At 38.1% G+C, this 18875-nt stretch overlaps 1 protein-coding gene across 2 annotated transcripts in view; it reads left to right on the plus strand.

Moving 5' to 3' along the window:
- CNTN3 (contactin 3) overlaps window positions 1-18875 on the plus strand; it is a 241035-nt gene that overhangs the window by 85883 nt on the left and 136277 nt on the right. For both annotated transcript variants that reach the window (XM_088021839.1, XM_028101775.2), the window contains one exon: window positions 14540-14635. In XM_088021839.1, the coding sequence (XP_087877965.1) occupies window positions 14540-14635 (96 nt within the window). The remainder of the gene's footprint in view (window positions 1-14539; window positions 14636-18875) is intronic.

Genomic DNA, 18875 nt, shown 5'->3' on the forward strand with positions numbered 1-18875 from the left:
AATTTGTGTACATTTTTGTGCTTTAAAAACTTAAACCAAGAAACCTTTTTCAAGCCTCTTTAAGTACTAAAGGGTGGGGGGTCTACTAGACTAATGGATCCATGTGTCACCCAGTATCATGTGTAATGCATTTCTGAAGCACAAAATTGCATTCTTGTTCTTTGCTTATGCTGGATCTTGATATAACTTATAAAGAAAACAAGTAGTATGAATTTGTGTTTGTTTGCTTAGCCAGAGAAACAGGGAAATGCATATTCCAAGATAAACTGATAGCGAAGTTTCCATGGCAACAAAGCAGGCTATCATAATATTTATATCCATCTATTATGCTTTAGTTTATTTTAGGGTATGCTGTTAAAATGACAAAATAATACATGCCTTATTTTCTTAAATAACTTTATAAGAGATTGGGTTTTTCTCTGGGTTAAAAATTTTAAAGACCTCATAAAATTAATAAGTCTTATTACAAATGTAACTTTTTATTATTCCCCATTATTGTAAACTACTACATTTTTTTTGTTTATAAAAGTTTTAAAATTGATGTACATGACACAGTAAGTCAGACCCAGTGTTAAAGTTAGGGGGAAATACACACATTTCTTCAAATTTCAGTTATGTTTTGTGGGAGATTCTTTTTTTCCTAGCTGTTTACAAGCTTTAACAATTCAAGAGATCTGCTGCAGAACAACAGAAATCAACTATGCAAGGTAGCGCTCTAAGATAATATCAGTCTCGCACTGCTGTTTTGTGTAGGTTAATGTACAGGTATATGAGAAGGAAATCTCTTACTGAAATCCTAGGATAACATCGATTTATACACCTAATACGTAATATATGCAAAACACCATTCTGTGTGCCCGGGATATAAAAATAAAGCAGAAAAAATTCTGTAGTCTTGTGAAGCTTTCTAGACAGGATGGGGGAAGGAGGTCGGTACTAAATAAACAGTGAATACACCTTACAAACAATATTGTATAATGGCTGTGAAAAAACACGAAGCTACATAAGATTATAGAGACTGATGCCTAACGGGGGAGCATTTACATCTAAATAGGTGTTGTCATTTACATTTTAAAAACCCTGTTTCAGTGATCAGTGCCTTTGATCACTATATCGGACCCGCAAGGGATTCCTGCACAGGTGGTATCCCTCTTTGTGAGAAGGAGGAAACCAAGACACCATGTGATCAAGGAATCAGCTGACAAGTTTCCATAAAGGGGGACCATATCTTTTCACACACAGCCTGGTAGGCACTGAATAAGATTTGTGGAATAATTGAGTGAATGATTGAAAGAATGAACATACCTTAAATATGACTTTCAGATTGAGCAAATATTATTTATGCCAATTTCCTAAGGTAGAGTTTCTAAAGACTGAAAAAGAGTCAGAAGCTTAAACTTTAATTTGGATGTGATGTTCCTCCCTTTTTTTTTTTCTGTATTAGAAATCAGAGGATGTGCCATCAGCCTGGCTCTTGATACTTAATTAGCAGTATGACTGGGCAAAATCTAACCTCTCACAGCCTTGATTTGCTCATGTTAAAATTGGGAATAATAATATATATTGCCTATCTCACAGATTTTTTTTTCTTTTTGAGAATCATGTGAGATAAAATACATGAATCTCTAGAGGTTCATGTACTTCTAAAGTCATTTCAGTCCTTTAAACTGAATTGGATAAGTATCTTTTTCAGGCAATCCATAAGAAATCTTTGATTTCTCTTTCTCTTATTTTTAATGAGAATTTTCAATATGAAGTGATCATATAATTAAAGAAAAAATAAACCTCATTAGCTTTTTGCTATGTAGCAAGGGTGATCTTTGAATGCCAGACTCCAGGAGTTCTCATCACCTATGAGCCTTGCTATTAGTGTGGAAATGTGCTGCTGAGTGAATCATTAAAAAATTAACTATTTGTAAATAAGTGTAAGGATTCCATATTTGACATTTTTTTCCTGTAGTGTTAGGAGAGTTACTACATTATGCTAGTTTGTTTTTGTTTTTAGTATTCCTATGACAATAAAAGTCAGTATATAATGTAATACCATATATCCATTGCTAAAATTATATGTATATTAAAGGCAACTGTTCCGTGACATTTATAAACAGTCTCAGTGACTGATCTACTCAGCCAGCTACAGGTACCAAAGATCTGGAGCTTTTGAAACTCATTTCATGTGTTGAATTTAACAAATATTACATAGCAACTACTCCATCGGTTGTGAGGAGAAAACAATAGAAAATATGACGTTCCCGGGGAGAGAGTCACACCAATAAAAAGCAAAAGGCTAAATATAGATAAAAGGGAGTAATAGTTGAAGGCTTCAAAGGAGCAGGAAAAATGTTGGCTGGGCTTGAATGATGTAGGTTTGGAAAGATGAGGCTAGGACATGTAGGGTGTATCCTTGCCAGGGGAGGTAAAGCAGCATGCTAATACTTGTTGAGCACCTAATATATTCCAAGAATTTTGCGTTTATTTTCTCATACAGTCCTCTCAGTGGGTTTCTGACACAGGTTGTATTACCTGCACTTTTCAGATAATCTTAATTTTTCAGAAGAATCAGTGCATCAAAGAGGTTGAGACTTTGTACGACTAGTTTTAGTAGCAGATACTCCAACTGAAGTACAATTTCCCCAAATTCTTTGCTGAAGAAGCCATGGACATATTTTAATTTAGACTGTTAAAAAGCGTTTTAAAAATGTTTGAGAACATAGTTAAGATAACTACATTGAAGTATTACATGTTCCCATATTCAGGATATAGTCAGTTTACGTTATTTTTTTTTTTTAATTTTCAAATTGGCAAGTAGATGTTCCTAAACGAAACGACCAAGTATATCTTCATATTACTAATGATTAAAATTCCTTGATGGCATATCCAACAGGATGGTTAAATTTTGAATTATAACGTTTTAATAGTCTTGAGAATTCAGCTTTCTTTACTTGGTAATGTTTTGTATAAGAACGCTGGCTTTTTCTAGGGTCCTATTAAAATCAAATTAACTTTTAAAATATGTTTTTTGGGGACGCCTAGGTGGCTCAGTCAGTTAAGCGTCTGCCTTCGGCTCAGGTCACGATCCCAGGGTCCTGGGATGGAGCCCCGCATCAGGCTCCCTGCTCTGCGGGAAGCCTGCTTCTCCCTCTCCCACTCCCCCTGCTTGTGTTCCCTCTCTCGCTGTCTCTCTCTCTGTCAAATAAGTAAATAAAATCTTAAAAAAAATCTATGGTTTTTATACAGATTTTCTGATTTATCTCGTCTCTGATATACCTGAAGATCTTTGTTTCAAAGAAAAAAGGAAAATGATTTATAGTTTTGCCAGATAAGTTTTTAAAATTGTGGTTTTGATGGTAAAGCTGAGATTTTTTTCTTAATTCATGAAGAATAAGAAAAAAACATTTTCAAGAAGTAAAGATTTACTTTTTCAGTTTACGTTAACTGTTCATGTGTTAAACTTTAGTATTATAGGAGAAATTAAATCCATAATCAAGTGAAGAGAGTTGTTTTTTTGTTTGTTTTTCCTAGATTTAATATACTAGAAGAGCAAAACTGTCAATAGCATAAATATTAAAGTATCCTTAATTTTTCTTGTTTGATTTAACAACCCAGCATTTACTTTTTTCTCAATACATAAGGGGCTTTCTTATTTGATATAGTCAGGACCAATAGTTGCAGGGTTGATTGAAAAATTCTTTTAAAATGGGCAATTATTTTAAAAAGGATATGTATATAGCATGAAAATTTTATTTTTGCTTTGAATATGTAATTGTACATGGTTTTTTTGCTTTCTGTTTTTGTTTTCTAGTTTTTATTTATTTTTAAAGATTTTATTTATTTATTCATGAGAGACAGAGAGAGAGAGAGGCAGAGGGAGAAGCAGGCTCCCAAGGAGCAGGGAGCTCGATGTGGGACTCGATCCCAGGACCCTGGGATCATGACCTGAGCCGAAGGCAGACGCTTAACCATCTGAGCCACCCAGCCACCCTGTTTTCTAGTTTTTAATGTAGTGTCAAAAGCTCTTCTTTGATTAAAGGTTGGATGTTAACAGTTCATTGTATTATTGGTATAAATCATACCCATATGAATCTTTTGAGACTTCCAGTTATAGTTTTTTTTTTTAATTTGAGTAATAATTTTAAAAATATTTCTGAAGCATCCTGGGTACAGAAATGACCTAAAGATTTTTATTTTGTATTTTCAAGATTTTATGGCTGTCTGGCCCCATCCCAACATTTTGACATCAGTTTTTGGAAAAGGGTAAATTTTCTTTATTGAGTTTTCCAGAAGTCTTTAAATTTATTTGTATATAAACATTAGCTCATTTTCTTCTTTCCTTATACCTATTTCATCAGTTTTCTTTGGTATTTCTCTAGTAACTTAATTTCAACAGCAACAAAATATCTAAGCCGAGCAATTAGTTTTGTTAACAAATACAACAGAAGGAAGCAGAAGGACATGGTGGAGAATAGGTACTAGGCACAAGCATTCTGTTTGGTCTGGGCAGTAGACAGTACCTTTTATAGAGGGATCATGTCGCCTAAGTTGAAGCCATTTGTCCTGGATAAGTGCATTATGAGGTCTGTGGAAAGCCAAAAGAAGAGATGGAGGAGGTCCCAGCCCTCTGCCCTAGTCTTGTTGGAGAGACAGATCTAAAACACAACTACCGAATAGTTCAGAATTATCAGACTATGGCTTCCTTCACATAGGATTGAACTTTTTTGACTAGACCTTGAGATATATATAAACTTAATGTAAATTGAAAGTAGAGGATGGGGTCCAAGTTGGAGAAGCAGAAATAGTCCAAGTGACAGGCTGTGCTCGGTTGTCCCAGTACCTGAGACATAGACACATACTTCACATACATATACATACATATCTGTTGAACCAATGACTGAATATTAGGATAAGGAATGTGGACTTTATCATCTAGGCAATGAGGAATGAATGTAGATTTTTGAACAGATATTGAAATTGGGGATATGTTTTATGAAGAAAACTGAACTCAATGCTGTGGGTACAGGATAGGTAGTTTGGATGGGAAGGAAGAGACCACAGCTGAGAAGAAAAGCCCAGAAGTTGGCTAGGCTTATTGCACACATAAAGTTAAAAGGAACTGGACCAAAATCAATGGAACTGTCCTCACCACTTATGACTGTCTTTGTCAAAGTCCATAATAGATTTGAGCCACAGCTTTTTGGAAAATGGAAAAATAATGTCTTTATAATAGAGCTCTTTTGAAAATTAAATGAGATAAATTTCAGAAAATTTCTATCAGAGAGCCTAGAAAATCCATTCATCCTTTAATTTCTTCCTATATCCATTTCGTCAATATTGATAAATTGTATTCTTATAACATTGGGGATGCTGAGGCGTAAAAGACAGACAAGCATACTGGAGTCATATGCTTACTACTATAGACAGTTGAATGTATAATTCCAGCAAAATTAAAATGGTGGCAGTGAGAAAAGAGAGGGTAGGCTTTGCAGAACAATGAGCATGATCGAATAGAATGAATTGAGCAGACATAGGAAAGAGAAGTGACAGATTGGATATGGAAGTCATAGAGAACAATAATAGGAAGATGGAAGTTGGAAGAGGAACTGGCTTTATAAGGGGCATTATGAGCATCGGAAAATGAAATGTCAAATATGAGGTGGCAATTGGACGTCCAAAAAATGTCTGGAAGGCAAGTAGAAAATGCTCATTTTGAATCAAAATTTTGGTAGACATGTCACTGGTATAGACATAGGGGTAGAAGCTTCAGACTTGATGAGGTTCCTGAAAAAAAAAAAAAAGTAAAGAAATGATAGCTGTCATTTATTGAACACCTTTAAATTAGACACCGTGTTAAGAAATTGGCATGAGTGTACTTATTTCTTCCTCACAAATACAAGCAGAAATCATTGCTATCATTATGTTCAATGTACAGATTATGAAAGTGTGAATCAACAAGTGAAGTAATGTGCCCCAGTCACACAGTCTCAGAGAAGGGATTTGTACCTGAGTTTGTCTAATTCCAGAGGACAAAGACCTGAGTTCCACCCAAGTTAAAAACTCGGAGGAAACAGACGGTTAGGATGGGGGGTGAGGAGATGTTTACAAAAGTCAAGTATGAGGGTCATTGGAAGATACGTTTTTTTCAGATGAGGTAATCTGTGCATGTTTGAAAGCATAGATGACAGATGAGAGAGAGTGAAGTAGGGACAGGTGTAAAACCAAACACTCAGAAGGAAGAACACAACTTGTGTGCCCTTCTATAATTTTTTGCATTTTTTTAAAAGACCGTATTTATTTATTTGACAGAGATTAAGAGCTCACAAGCAGGGGGAGCAGCAGAGGGAGAGGGAGAAGCAGACTCCCGCTGAGCAGGGAAACCGAAGATGCAGGGCTCAATCCCAGCACCCTGGGACCATGACCTGAGCCTAAGGCAGACATTTAACCATCTGAGCCACCCAGGCGCCCCTAGACCAGCATTTTGTGCTCAGGGAAATCCAATTAGTTTGTTACTCTTGCAGTGTATGTGGCTGATGGTTGGGGGTGCCAGAGCACTGGGGTGATGGGAGACAGAGGGAAGCTGAACTGTGGGATACCTGTGTGGAAGGTCTTAGAGAATATGTTTACGTGCTTGGCACTCACCCTTTATGCCAAAATTCCCAAGTTGTACTTAAAAAAACAAAATGAAGCTGTTCCTGTAAATGTTAAGATCTTATTAGCTGCTTCCCTATATGCTAAGTAGGCTTAGCAAATACTGAATACTTGGGGCACTTCGTTGGCTCCATCAGTTAAGCATCTGCCTTCATCTCAGGTCATATCCCGGAGTCCCAGATCGAGCCCTGCATTAGACTACCCAGCGGGTAGTCTACTTCTCCCACTGCCCCTCCCCCTGCTCGTGCTCACACACTCTCTCTCTCTCTCGCTCTCTCAAATACAGAAAATCTTTAAAAAATACTGAATACTTAAGTCTGCTTGGAAACTAAGAGTACACCTGTTTTAAAACCTCTTTTAAAAGGCCGGGCTTAAAATAAGAAATCTGTTTGCAACAGACATTTTTGGGACCCAATGTGACATCCCCTTTGGACACCTTAATTTATTTGCAGGAGGGTAGACAGTTCCTTGCAGGTTCACAGTGAAAGCTCTGAGGAGTATAAAGGAGTTATTGCCCTCAGTGAAAACCCTCCGCTGTTGCGGTTGGGAGCCTGTGTATAAATGCCCCAGACTCCATCTTGCAAAATGACAGTTCTGCACAGCATTTGTCAGCTTATTGGAAGTTTTTGTACAATCAAGCCGTCCTGGACATTAGTAGCAGCTTCTTACTGTCCTCTCTCACTCCCTCCTACCTCCCGAGACCATCTCCCACACACACTCGATCACCGGAGGCTCTGCTTTTGCAGAAACGAAACTGAAACACTAGTGAACTTTGTTGAACAAGCCATTGTTTTTACATAAGGGAACATTTTTATTTTCCAAAGACACACATGTTGCCACAGTAGAATTTTCCCTTAGGGACTTCAGAGTTGATGAAATGTTTTGAGAATCAGGCTGGTATATTAAATAAGAAAGGGAACAAACTAAGAGGAGACACTTTGAATTTGGGGATCGGGATACAGAGCAGAAAGTGATGGTTAGGTTTTGGACTTGCGGATACCGAAGATGATGGAGCGTCAGTTGGCTATGTCTTAATATTCAGATTTGGGAGATCTTCCGGAGGCTTCTGTGTTTCAGGAAAAAAAAGGAAGAAAACTCATGGTCATCCTCCCAAACACAGTTTGTTTGCGTTTTCCTTTTCACAGTGGCACATGCTTTAATGGGATTTTTCGACTAATTGAAATTCTACCACTTGTAGTAGAAGCTGAATCATTTCCTGGGATTCTTCTTTATTTATAACACCTGGTACCGTGGAGATGAAGATGAAAACCTTAACGAACTGCGATTTTGATTTTTATTGCCTTTCTGGATGTGTTCATTGAGTTTTTTCTTAGCTTTTGTACAGGAGTGCACAGCTTTCTTTTACTAAAAGCTATCCGATTCTTTTAAAGACAGTCCTGTCATTTACACTGTTCAGGTGGTGATCAAATTCGGTAACTACAAACCACTAAGTATTTCCACATCAAACGTTAAAGACATTTAAAGCATGATGCACAGAAGACTATTACATTGCCTGTGCCTGTGTTCCTTTTGCAGTTTATTTAATTATCACTACTGGGTAATATGTTGAATTTTAATTGAAAAAGTAACTCTTCACCTCATAGCATCAGGTAGAATTGTGTTACGCAAGTAGTAAAGTTCACATGCCGTTTTCAGCGATAATGATGTTTAATAGTTCCTCATGCTCTAATTGCAAATGACCACAAGGTATTTGGAGGCAAAGCTCTAAATTTTTAAGTTTTAGGACCATTCAGTCAGCTGGTCAAAATTTCTGACATATTGCCACTTTTATGCTTCCTTTTAATCCTCTTCGGGAAAAAAAATGATTTGTTTTATTTTGCAGTCTTTTATTTTCATCCTTTTTTGTATTTATGACATATCCAATTGCACGTATGTGTACCTAATTCAACATATGGCCTTTGGCAGCATTCCACCTAAACTGTTCTACACAGAATTCTTTGGTCAGATATGTTTAGGATACTCTAATACCCATCCGACATTATTAGACCTCATCAGTGCCTATTTTATGTTAAGGTCTCTGACTTACTCTGCATAAAGAAACTCATTTAATTGGGCTCAACACAGCATTTCCCAAACTGACTTTGGTGGGAACTCTGGCTGATTTGAAGTCCTGCAGAGGTAGACTTTCACAGTAGCCCTGCAGTTATACTCAGTAACATTTCACATATTCTGCTCGCTAGGTGATTACCTGAATTAATCTACATGGAGATACCAGCACCAGCAATACGTAGCAAGTGGAATTAGATTCCAAATTGAGCACATGAGTGTCAGGAAATCAGAGTCACCCCAGTCTTTTCTTTGTATGCATCGCTGGTTTCTTATGGTCTTGGTTTCCTCCCCACAGCCTGGGGAGATGAACCTAAAAGTCAAGTCCTTAAGAAGTCCATGGAAAACCTGCTCCATCCAGAAAATCAACAGACAGGCATCAAGGCAGACTATTTTATATGCCAGGAATGATGTGTGTGAATTTTCACAGGGGAAGCAGTCTGAATGAGGAGTGCACTTCTTTCCTGACTCTACACACCTCCTTTTGATGCCAGCCTTGGAGATACTGGCCCCATGGTGTGCTTGGAGCTTTGGAGCATTCCAGGCTGCAGGTGGTGTGGAGGAAATATGGAGGTCTGGAGTTTCTTTTTGTTTTTCACTCAGATTTCCCCAATTTTACATGTATTCGTGTGTGTGTGTGTGTGTGTGGATTCTATACAATTATATCACATATGTAGTTTGTGTATCCACTACTAACATCAATATCCCTGACAGTACCCTTTTATAACCACACCCATATCCCAGCTCCCACCTCTCTAAACACTGACAAACTGTTCTCTATTGCTAAATATATATATATTTATTTATTTATTTATTTATTTATTTATTTATTTATTTATTATATAAAGGGAATCATACAGCATGTAACCGTTCAGGATTTTTTTTGTTTTCAGGCAGCATAATTCTCTGAAGATCTATTCAAGTTGTAAAGTGTATCAATAGTTTATTGCTTCTTATTGTTGCATAGTAGTCCAGGATACCTCTGTGCCACTGTTAGCTTAACCAGGACGTCTGGGTTATTTCCAGTTCAGGGTTATTGCAAATAAAGCTGTATTAACTTTCATATACAGATTTTGTGAAGGTATGTTTTCATTTTCCTGGGATAAATGGGTGATATGGTCGTTGTGTGTTTAGTTTTGTAAGAAACTGCCGAACTGTTTTCCAGAGGGGCTGTAGCATTTTGCATTCCAGTTCCTCCACATCCTTGCAAGGTCTAGTGTCGTCACCATCTATTATTTTTAGCCATTTGGATATGCATGCTGTGTTATCTCATTAGGGATTTACTTTGTATTTCCCTGATGGCTAATGATGCTGAACATGTTTTCACGTTCTTACTGGCCATCTGTATATCCTCTTCAGGGAAGTGTCTGTTCAGGTTGCTTGCCCATTTTCTAACTGAATAGTTTTGTTTTTTATTATTTGAGTTTTGAGAGGACTTACATATTCTAGATGCTATTCATTTGCTGGGTAAGTGGTTTGCAAACATTTTTTTCCCAGTCTGCAGCTGGTCTTTTCATTCTCTTCACATGGGCTTTCAAAAGGCAAAAGTTTTTTATTTTGATCAAGTCCAGTTTATTAGTCTTCTCTTAATGATTCAGGTACTTGTTTTCAAGTCTTTTGTTATCAAAAACTCTATGCCTAGCCCTAGATCCCAAAGATGTTCTCCTTTGTATTTCTCTGAAAGTTCTGTAGTTTTCTTTTATTATATTTAAGTTTCTGATTCATTTTGAGTTAATTTTCATATATGAGTGAGTTTTAGGTCAATTTTTATTGTTGTTTTCTTTGCTGGAGGGGAGGTGGGTGGGGCGATGGGGTAACTGGGTGACGGACATTAAGGAGGACACTTGATGTAATGAGCTCTTGGTGTTGTATGCAACTGATGAATCACTAAACTCTACCCCTGAAACTAATAATGTACTATATGTTAATTGAATTTAAATAAAAATTAACTTAAAAAATTTTTAAAAATCAGTTGAGCATATTTACATGAGTCTATTTCTAGGCAGTTTTGTTCCATGGATCTGTGTATCTATCCCTTTACCAGTACCACACTGTCTTGATCATTGTGGCTATAAAATAAGCTTTAATATTAGGTAGAGTGATTGTTTCCACTTTAGTCGTCTTGGTGAACATGGTCTTAGCTATTCTAAAGGCCTGTGCTTTTACACATAAAATTTAGAAAAAGCTTGCCTGTACCTTCAAAAAATAAAAGCAAAACAAATTTTTTAAATGTGCTGGAATTTTGTTAGTAATTGCATTAAACCTACATATCAGTTTGCAGAGAGTTCATACTATGTTAAGTCTTCCAGTCCATGAACACAATACAGCTCTCCATTTGCTTACATTTGATTGTTTTCTATCAGTATTTTGCCACTCTTGGCATATACATCCTTTGCATGTTTTATTATCTGTATACCTAAGTATTTCAGTTTTTTTGGAATGATTATAAGCAGTTTTGCATTTTTAATTTTGGTTTCTGCACGTTCAGTGTTAGTGTCTAGAAATCATATCCTCTATCTTATTTAACTCATTTATACTGAGAAGTTGTGCTTTTTGTTTTGTTTTGTTTTGTTTGTGATAGATTCCTTTTCATTTTCTATTTAGACATGTTGTCTGCAAATAGAGGTAGTGTGTTTCTTCCTCTCCTAACTGTATCCTTTTTATTTCTTGTCCTTTCATTATTGCAGTGTTTAGAACTTTTAGTACAATCCCAAGAGGGTTAGGTAAGAATGGACCTCCTTGTCATATTCCTGATGTTAGAGGGAAAGCCTTCAGTCCTGTATCATCAAATATGATGTTAACTGTGCTTCTTTGTAGATGCTTTTTTATCATGTTGGTTTGTGATTAAAGTCCAGCTAATTAGAAGTTCCTGAATAGTTACAGAGTTTGACAGAATTTGAAAAGGAGACAAAAATAAATTTCTGATAAGTTTCTATCTAAAAAGTCCTGGATTTAGTTTTTATTTATTTTGACTCATAAGGAGAGTTTGTTCTAATATAGTTCTTGCCAAGCATGGATTCCATGCAGCCTTCCATTGAGTTTGGGTTACACATGTACCCTTCAAGTAGGTATCTAAAACGTTTTAGACACTTTAAGGACTACTCCCTTTATCTCTGTAGTCCTTAGTGTTCCCTCCAAAGGGAGGAAATCTTGCTATATTTTGGCAGGTGTTCTTATTCATCAGTGTTTTTCCTCTGTTGATCCCTCTGTCGAAGCAGAATCTCCCTCTCCACCCCCGACACACCATCCTCGATTTGACTGAGGAACTGCTGCTCTTTCAAGGCATCTCTTCCATCTCTAGGTTGAGTGTTTGTTCCTCTGTGTACTTACCACGATAAGAGCAAGGTTCTCACTGTTGGTGTCAAGTCCATCTCTAACCAGACAGCGCTCTCCTTGAAAGGAGGCTCCAGTGATTTACAGTTCGGAACGTGCTTGCAGCAGGCTGAAGTCTTCAGTGGATACTTGTTCAATAAGTGACTGCTTCACTTTTCATCCTTGCTGCTAAACGGATGTTTCAAAGCTTCTTTACCTCATGGGCATTTTCATATGTTCTAAAAAGTTTGAGATACATTTTAAGATACTTAATCTGGGTTGAACTTGCTACATCTTAGTAGGAAGCCACAAAGTTCTATTCTGTGTGCGCAGACTTCAGCTAATGAGCTTGTTAAAAATGCAGATCCCATTCTAATTTACTAGTTTTAAGTGATTTCCCAGGTCTCTGCATTTGTAATAGGAATCCTAGGTAATAATGATGCAGGTGGTCCTAGACGACACTTGGAGTAACGTGAACTAAGAATTCAGGGGATTGGGTTTTAAAGAAAACAAACGTTCATTGTAGTCACAGTGATTTGCTAGCAACAAAGCCCTGGAAAACATGTTGAAGCCAGTATAGGTATTTTTCTTTGCTTTTCCTCATGTCTATGTTCCACAAACTGACTACAGGTATCCAAAAAATAATGTTCTTTGCCCTTGTATAGAATTAGAGACAATATCGATGCAAGTGTCTAGAGCAATGGGCAGGTCTGTTCCAGGCCCTGTTAGTGCTTTAATCAAAAGGGATTTTTTACTTTTAGGGGAGAAAAGACATTATTAGTTTCCATAGAACTGTTTTATCCTTTTTTGCATATTTGAGCTTAGAATCAATGATGAGTCACTTCCATGGTGTGAATTTATGTAACAGAATAAAACAAGAATTGGGTAAGAAATCAGCAATGATGACACATACTTGGTTGCCAAAAATCGTCATTTGATATTATTTTTCCATATATAGGCTACGGTCTGATATGATGTGCTCCCCCTATTTAGATACTGGGAAATATTTGGATGGTATGGTTTTGCAGTTCCAGCTCAGGCACACTTCAGGAACTTTAACGTTTTGATTATTTTGCATTTAATTACACATTTAAGAAAATATAATACTGTGTTATCATATCGTTTTTGTAGGGGAACTTCCTGTTAAAGTAAGTGCAGAAACACAATATTTTCTTCTTTTATGGGTGCGCATAGTGAGTTTTGCTGAATAGCTTTATTCCATGCTTATAACCTAGTAATTTAATGCTGTTTTTCAGTAACATTAAAATGAGGCAAGTAGACCTCTTATTCCATTCAATCTGGTAGGCTGATTTAAGGTGCTTAGAATATTCATAGCTGTCTACAGTCTGTAGTTTTATCCATTTGAAGATAATTATTTTGCTTTTTACCTTTTTCAAGGCAGAGTTGAAATTTTCCAAGTTGTGTTCTGAAGTAGACACCCTGCCTCACCACATAGGTAATTTATATGAACCCTTAAGAGCTATGAAATGAGTGTATTCTTTCACAAACTGACAGTGCAATTGTTCTGATACATAAAGTGACACCACTGAGTATATTAACTGTGGAGTTCACAAGTTTTGGGTTCAAAGAAACAGATTTTTTTCTCTTCTTCCTTTTCTTCCCCTAAAGGCTTAAGCTTTGTTCAAAATGAACCAACAGAATTTTCTCCCTTCTGTAATTTATGCTGGAGAATGAGAATCAGAATTTGTTGTCCTGGACTGTGACTGGAAGAAATTAAACAGTTTAAAAAATAATAATAATCACTGCTGATCCAAATAGCATTTGCCTTGATTGCTTTATTAAAAACTTGGGGGAGAAAAGAGTCTTTGGACAATTATAAAAAATGGTTTTCATTTTTTTCACAGCTACAAATATAGAGAAATAGGTGGACCTAGTTGACTGCGATCCTTTGAATTCTAACTGGAGGGTAGTTTTCAGTGGTACCTACCTTGTGTGGAACCCTTCAAGGCATGGTACAAATAGGACTTGTAACCAGAATCTGAATGTTTTTAATTCTTTTTGTGAATAACAACAGTATTTATAGGTAAAATAAAATTTATTGGGGCTACTTAGGATAAAATATTTTGGGAGAGAAATTCACGAATAGCTGGCTTTCATTTATAGGTAAAGCTACACGTCTTCACGATTCGATGAATCACTATGGCGAATGTGGATGTTGGTCTGTGTGTATTTTTGGTTCAAGATACTTCATTTCCTTCTTTGAGTCATACTGTCTGGTTATTTCATTCCAGTATGCTTCATCCCTTGGGATAGCCCAGGCCACTTCTGACACTGTTCCAGCACCACAGGATTAATGGGTCTATATTCTTCTCGTATTGCTGAATTTCTCAGAGGCCTTAATAAAGAAATCAAAATCCCAATTTTCCTTCTCCAAGCAAATGTTCCCCTTTTGAGATTCCTGAGAAAGGGTTTTAAAAATTATCGGATTGTCTCTGTGTGAAGATTTTAATTTGTATTGCCCTTTCTGAAATTCCGTTTTGTTTTGTTTTCCAATCAGATCTTGAAAATTTTAAAACCAAAATGAGAAGTACGGTGTCCGTGCGTGAAGGCCAGGGAGTCGTCCTGCTCTGTGGCCCACCGCCACACTCTGGAGGTAAGAAGTGGTCTGTTTGTGTTTTTTATATTTATTGAATAAGTTTCGGTGCAAGACCAACAGCGTATGTACTGTTATCGCTTCCTTAAATTACCCTAAGAAAATTGGTAACCCAAGTATTGGATTCTGTCAACTGAGTTGGAATATAAGAAACTCTACAAAAGATAGTTCATCCAGGGAAGTTTATAAACTTAATTTATTACAACAAGGAGTGTTGTAAAGGCAAGTGAGATCCAGTTTGTTTCAGTTACCTAATGGTGCTGAGCAATGCTTCTTACACCATATCATTTGTTATTTTGTTTTAGACCATGACATACATTCAAGTCTTTGTGGAGTCTTTGTGGTTTCCTTCTGTCTCCACCCCCCCAACTTTCTCCTTTTTCCTCTTTCTCTCCTCCTCCCCCTCTGTCTCTCTCACTTAAACATACACACTTAAACATGATGATTAATATATGCTATTGGATCTCTTTACATATGATATACATATGAAAATGATACGTGTATGTATATTCACATCATTTTCATTGGGGTGTTGGAATTACAAATTTTATGCTACATTGGTATAAATTGCAATACTGCTGAAAATTCAGAAGCTTAACAAAATAGCTACCTGAGTGAAAATGAACTTCACATCTGAAAATAATTTAATAAGCTTTGCTCCCCAGTAAGAGCCTGGAGTGTTGGCTCGATTTTACTCTCATGCTTACTCCTGCAAACTTGGTCACTTGCAGGAACAAAGAGGTCATTATTAATGTATAAATCACTGTTCTTGGAGAAACAAACGATTCTGTTCTTGAGAGGATGGGAATTACTGAGAGACGTACAGGTTAGAGAGGATCTTCCTGACCAGAAGCAAAACTGAGAACGCTTCCCATCATAGTGAAGTTTATTCAGATGAAAATATGATGGACTTTGTTTTGTGACATACATGACTTGTTGTTTTAATCACCAAACTTTCAGTCCAATAAAACAAACACATCCCATTTTCACTATCTTATCACTTGAAGTATATGAGCCAAGGGAAGGTTGCAAGGGTAGGGCTTGATTAGCAGACATGACTGCTGTGGTGTTGGGGATATGGGTTTACACTGGGCTCCCCGATCTACTTCGGTAGTGTATATTTTCTGGAATCTTGAAGTTCCAAAGGAATTTTAACTTGGAAGGGAAACGGAGTCTCTTGAATGCCGATAGAAGTAACTGAGCTCAAACTGGCTTGAAGAAAATGGGAAGTTTCCTGGCCCCACATCACTGGGATGATTAGTTGGCTTCTAGGTGAGCTGTAGGGTTGTCGGAGAGATGCACCGCCCAGAAAGACTTGCTGCCTCACTGTGGGTAGCGGTGTCAGTGGAGAGCCTCTAGGTCTCAGCTCCCTCCCAATCTCCTCAGCTGTGGAGTGCCAATTGCCCATAGTCTCACCCTGTCTGCAGCCGCCCACATCTGGACTCATCAGGGCAGGAATTAAAGGTCAGCCCTTTCTGCTCAAGACTAGGGAGTTCTGAGGGGCAGTCCTTCCAGAGCCTCCTACGAACATGTCCAGGGGATTGTTGGATCATACCACAGTTGGACTTCGTTCTCTTCCTAGTCCTGCCCCTGCTTCTTTCCTTTTACAAGTTTTGATCATTGATAAACATATTTTATCCCAAACTCTGCCTCATTTCTGCTCCCTGAGAACCCAGTCTCCCATTCTGCTGGGGCCACGGGTTCAACCAGTTTCATGAGCAGCCATCCTTTCCTTGTATCTCTTGGTTCTGCTTCCCTCAGTGTTGATTCCATGTAACGTCGACTCCTGGTGGTGTCAAAGGTGGCTTCCAGCAACTCCGAGCTCTTGTGGTCTCTTAATGCTCGTGGCTCGCGATTTTAGCTGAATCAGCCTTATTTAGGAGATGATCCCTATAGCAGGGAGTTAGGGTCAGCTCTGTCTACTGATGAGAAAGACCTATTTTCTAAAAGAGAAGAGGGTTTTGTTATGCAAAAAAAGAGGCAATGTATTAGAAAGAATCAATGGCTAGAACTAAATGTTGTAAGGAAGTTTCAAAATAAATTTATTTTTAAAATAAATATAGAATAACAGGTGGAGAATCTTGTCTGTGGTGAGTTTTGGAAATATGGGCCTGATTTAAGATCCTGAGTGATCCTTAAGTATTTTTATGATAAGATCTATTTGCTGATAACAAAGAAGGGACCTTTCTGTTGACTAAGCTGTTGGATGAAATATGTTCCAAAAGATGAATCTTTTCTAATATCGTGCAGTTGGAGAACTGTTGGTGACTTCCTGTATTTCTCTTCCCATTTTTTAGAGCACATAGGTTGGGGTGACTGCGGAAGTCAAGTAGGATTGTAGATGAAGAAGGAAGGAAACTTCCCCAGATATGACACATTAGCACTGAAGCAGCTAGACCATGCATGCAGTTGTAAAGAACTGAACAAAAGCATACCTTCCTCAGTGCTAGATTGTGCAGGAAAATGATCAGGGCTGGGGTGTCAGATTTAGATGCTGAAAACAAGATTCTCATTGATCCAAGTTTGCTTAATGCTAAGATATTCACAATTTACATCAACTGATGTGACACATTGGCTTGTGAACTCCTTGAAGACAGAGCCCAAGTCACTGTTGGCTCTGTACCCAAGGGAAAGTGAGCGTCAGCACATATGAAAATAATTTAATAAGCATTTAACAAGCAGCACAAGGCTGGTTGATGTAACAAGTAGTCAGTGAATATTGGTTGAACAAATGCACACATTCATGAAATGAATAAAGGAATCCTTTTTTTTAGAGTTGGTCAGTTATAAAGGCTTTTTGAGAAATCACTGGAAACTTTGCTTCGAGAGGGCCAAGGATCTAACAACCAGTATGCCCTGGGTGCCAACCAGCCAGGTGCAGGCACTGACAGATGAGCGTGAACTCCAACCGTAGCAGCCGATAGCAGCCCTGCTTCCCAGCCCTTACTGACTTGGGGAGTTGTCATTCGATGAAGGGTGTGAGGCAGGTCACAGAACAGCTGAAGCTGCAACACCAGGGTTTATCAGTCATGTAATATGTGGCACTCATGGCCCACCCTGGGACCCTGTGAGACATGCACTTTGCCTTTCTCTGTCTTCACCATTCTGCATTACCTTCATTCACTCCTTTCCGTTTCTTCTTGGTCCCTTCTCAGTGGCTGGAAATGTTTAATTATGTTGTTATTTTCTAATTACTGACGACACCTTCGTATTTTCTTCATCCACCATATTCCTTAGCAGAGTCATACCCTGACAGAGGAGGCACAGAATGGCAAGATAATCATTGTAATAGTAAAAGAACGGCCCTAGTCTCAGGAGTCTCTACTTATGGAGTCCTCCTCAGAGGCTAAACAGTGTGCTGGCTCTTCATGGAAATCATCTGCTAGAAGATTCTTTTGGTTAAAAGTATGAAAAGGAACTGGTTGAGTGACAATCTAAGGGTCGGGAAGCTTCAGTTCTGGAGATGCCAAGAGGCAGAGCTCCCACCCAGCCAATACCTGAATGCCTTGAGCCCAGACTTCTTGCTTATAAATGAGAGATGAGGCAGGAGGCCAGAAAGTAAGCTTCAGCCCTGAGCCACCCAGCTGTTAACTTAGCGCTACAATTTGGGAGTTCACAAAGTGTGGTTCAGAGAGAAAGTAGTCTTCCTAAAATCATAGAACTCTGAAGAAGTAGAATTAGACCCTCAATGCCTGAGTCCTGTGCCACGGCTTCTTCTATTATGGTGCACCCCAGGCCGGCCCCCAGGTGTCATTCTCTTAATGATCGTGGTACAGAGGCACAAAGTCCTTAGTGAAAGTGTCACTATCCTAAGCCAAGGGCTTCTGACATTTCACATCAGATACAGCAGAGCTCGTGGTTTTGTTTTAATATTCAAGGCCATTGTTGAAGGAAACACAAAAATCAGCAATGCCCAAAGTTCCCGTGAGCAGAAATCTCCCCAGAGTTCAACCACATGCCCAACTCACGTATGTCCTAGTCCAGTGCTTCTGAGACTTTGATGGCAAATGAATCAACTGGGGACCTGCTGAAATGCAGATTCTCAATCAGTGGGTCTGGGTTGGAGCCTAAGGTTCTGGCATTTTCAGTAATCTCTCTCATGAAGCTGATGCTGCTGGCCCATGGGCCACACTCTGAATAGCAACAGCCTAGCCTCTCTGTTCCATTAGGTGGAGTCCCTGATGATTTCCCTGTTACCTACTTCTGCCCTCAAACTCCTTCCTTTTTCCTGAGCCAGTTT

This window comes from Eumetopias jubatus, unplaced genomic scaffold (genome assembly GCF_037043125.1).
Source record: "Eumetopias jubatus isolate StellerSeaLion01/CBP00866 unplaced genomic scaffold, mEumJub1_p1.0 scaffold_1, whole genome shotgun sequence".
NCBI lineage: Eukaryota > Metazoa > Chordata > Mammalia > Carnivora > Otariidae > Eumetopias > Eumetopias jubatus.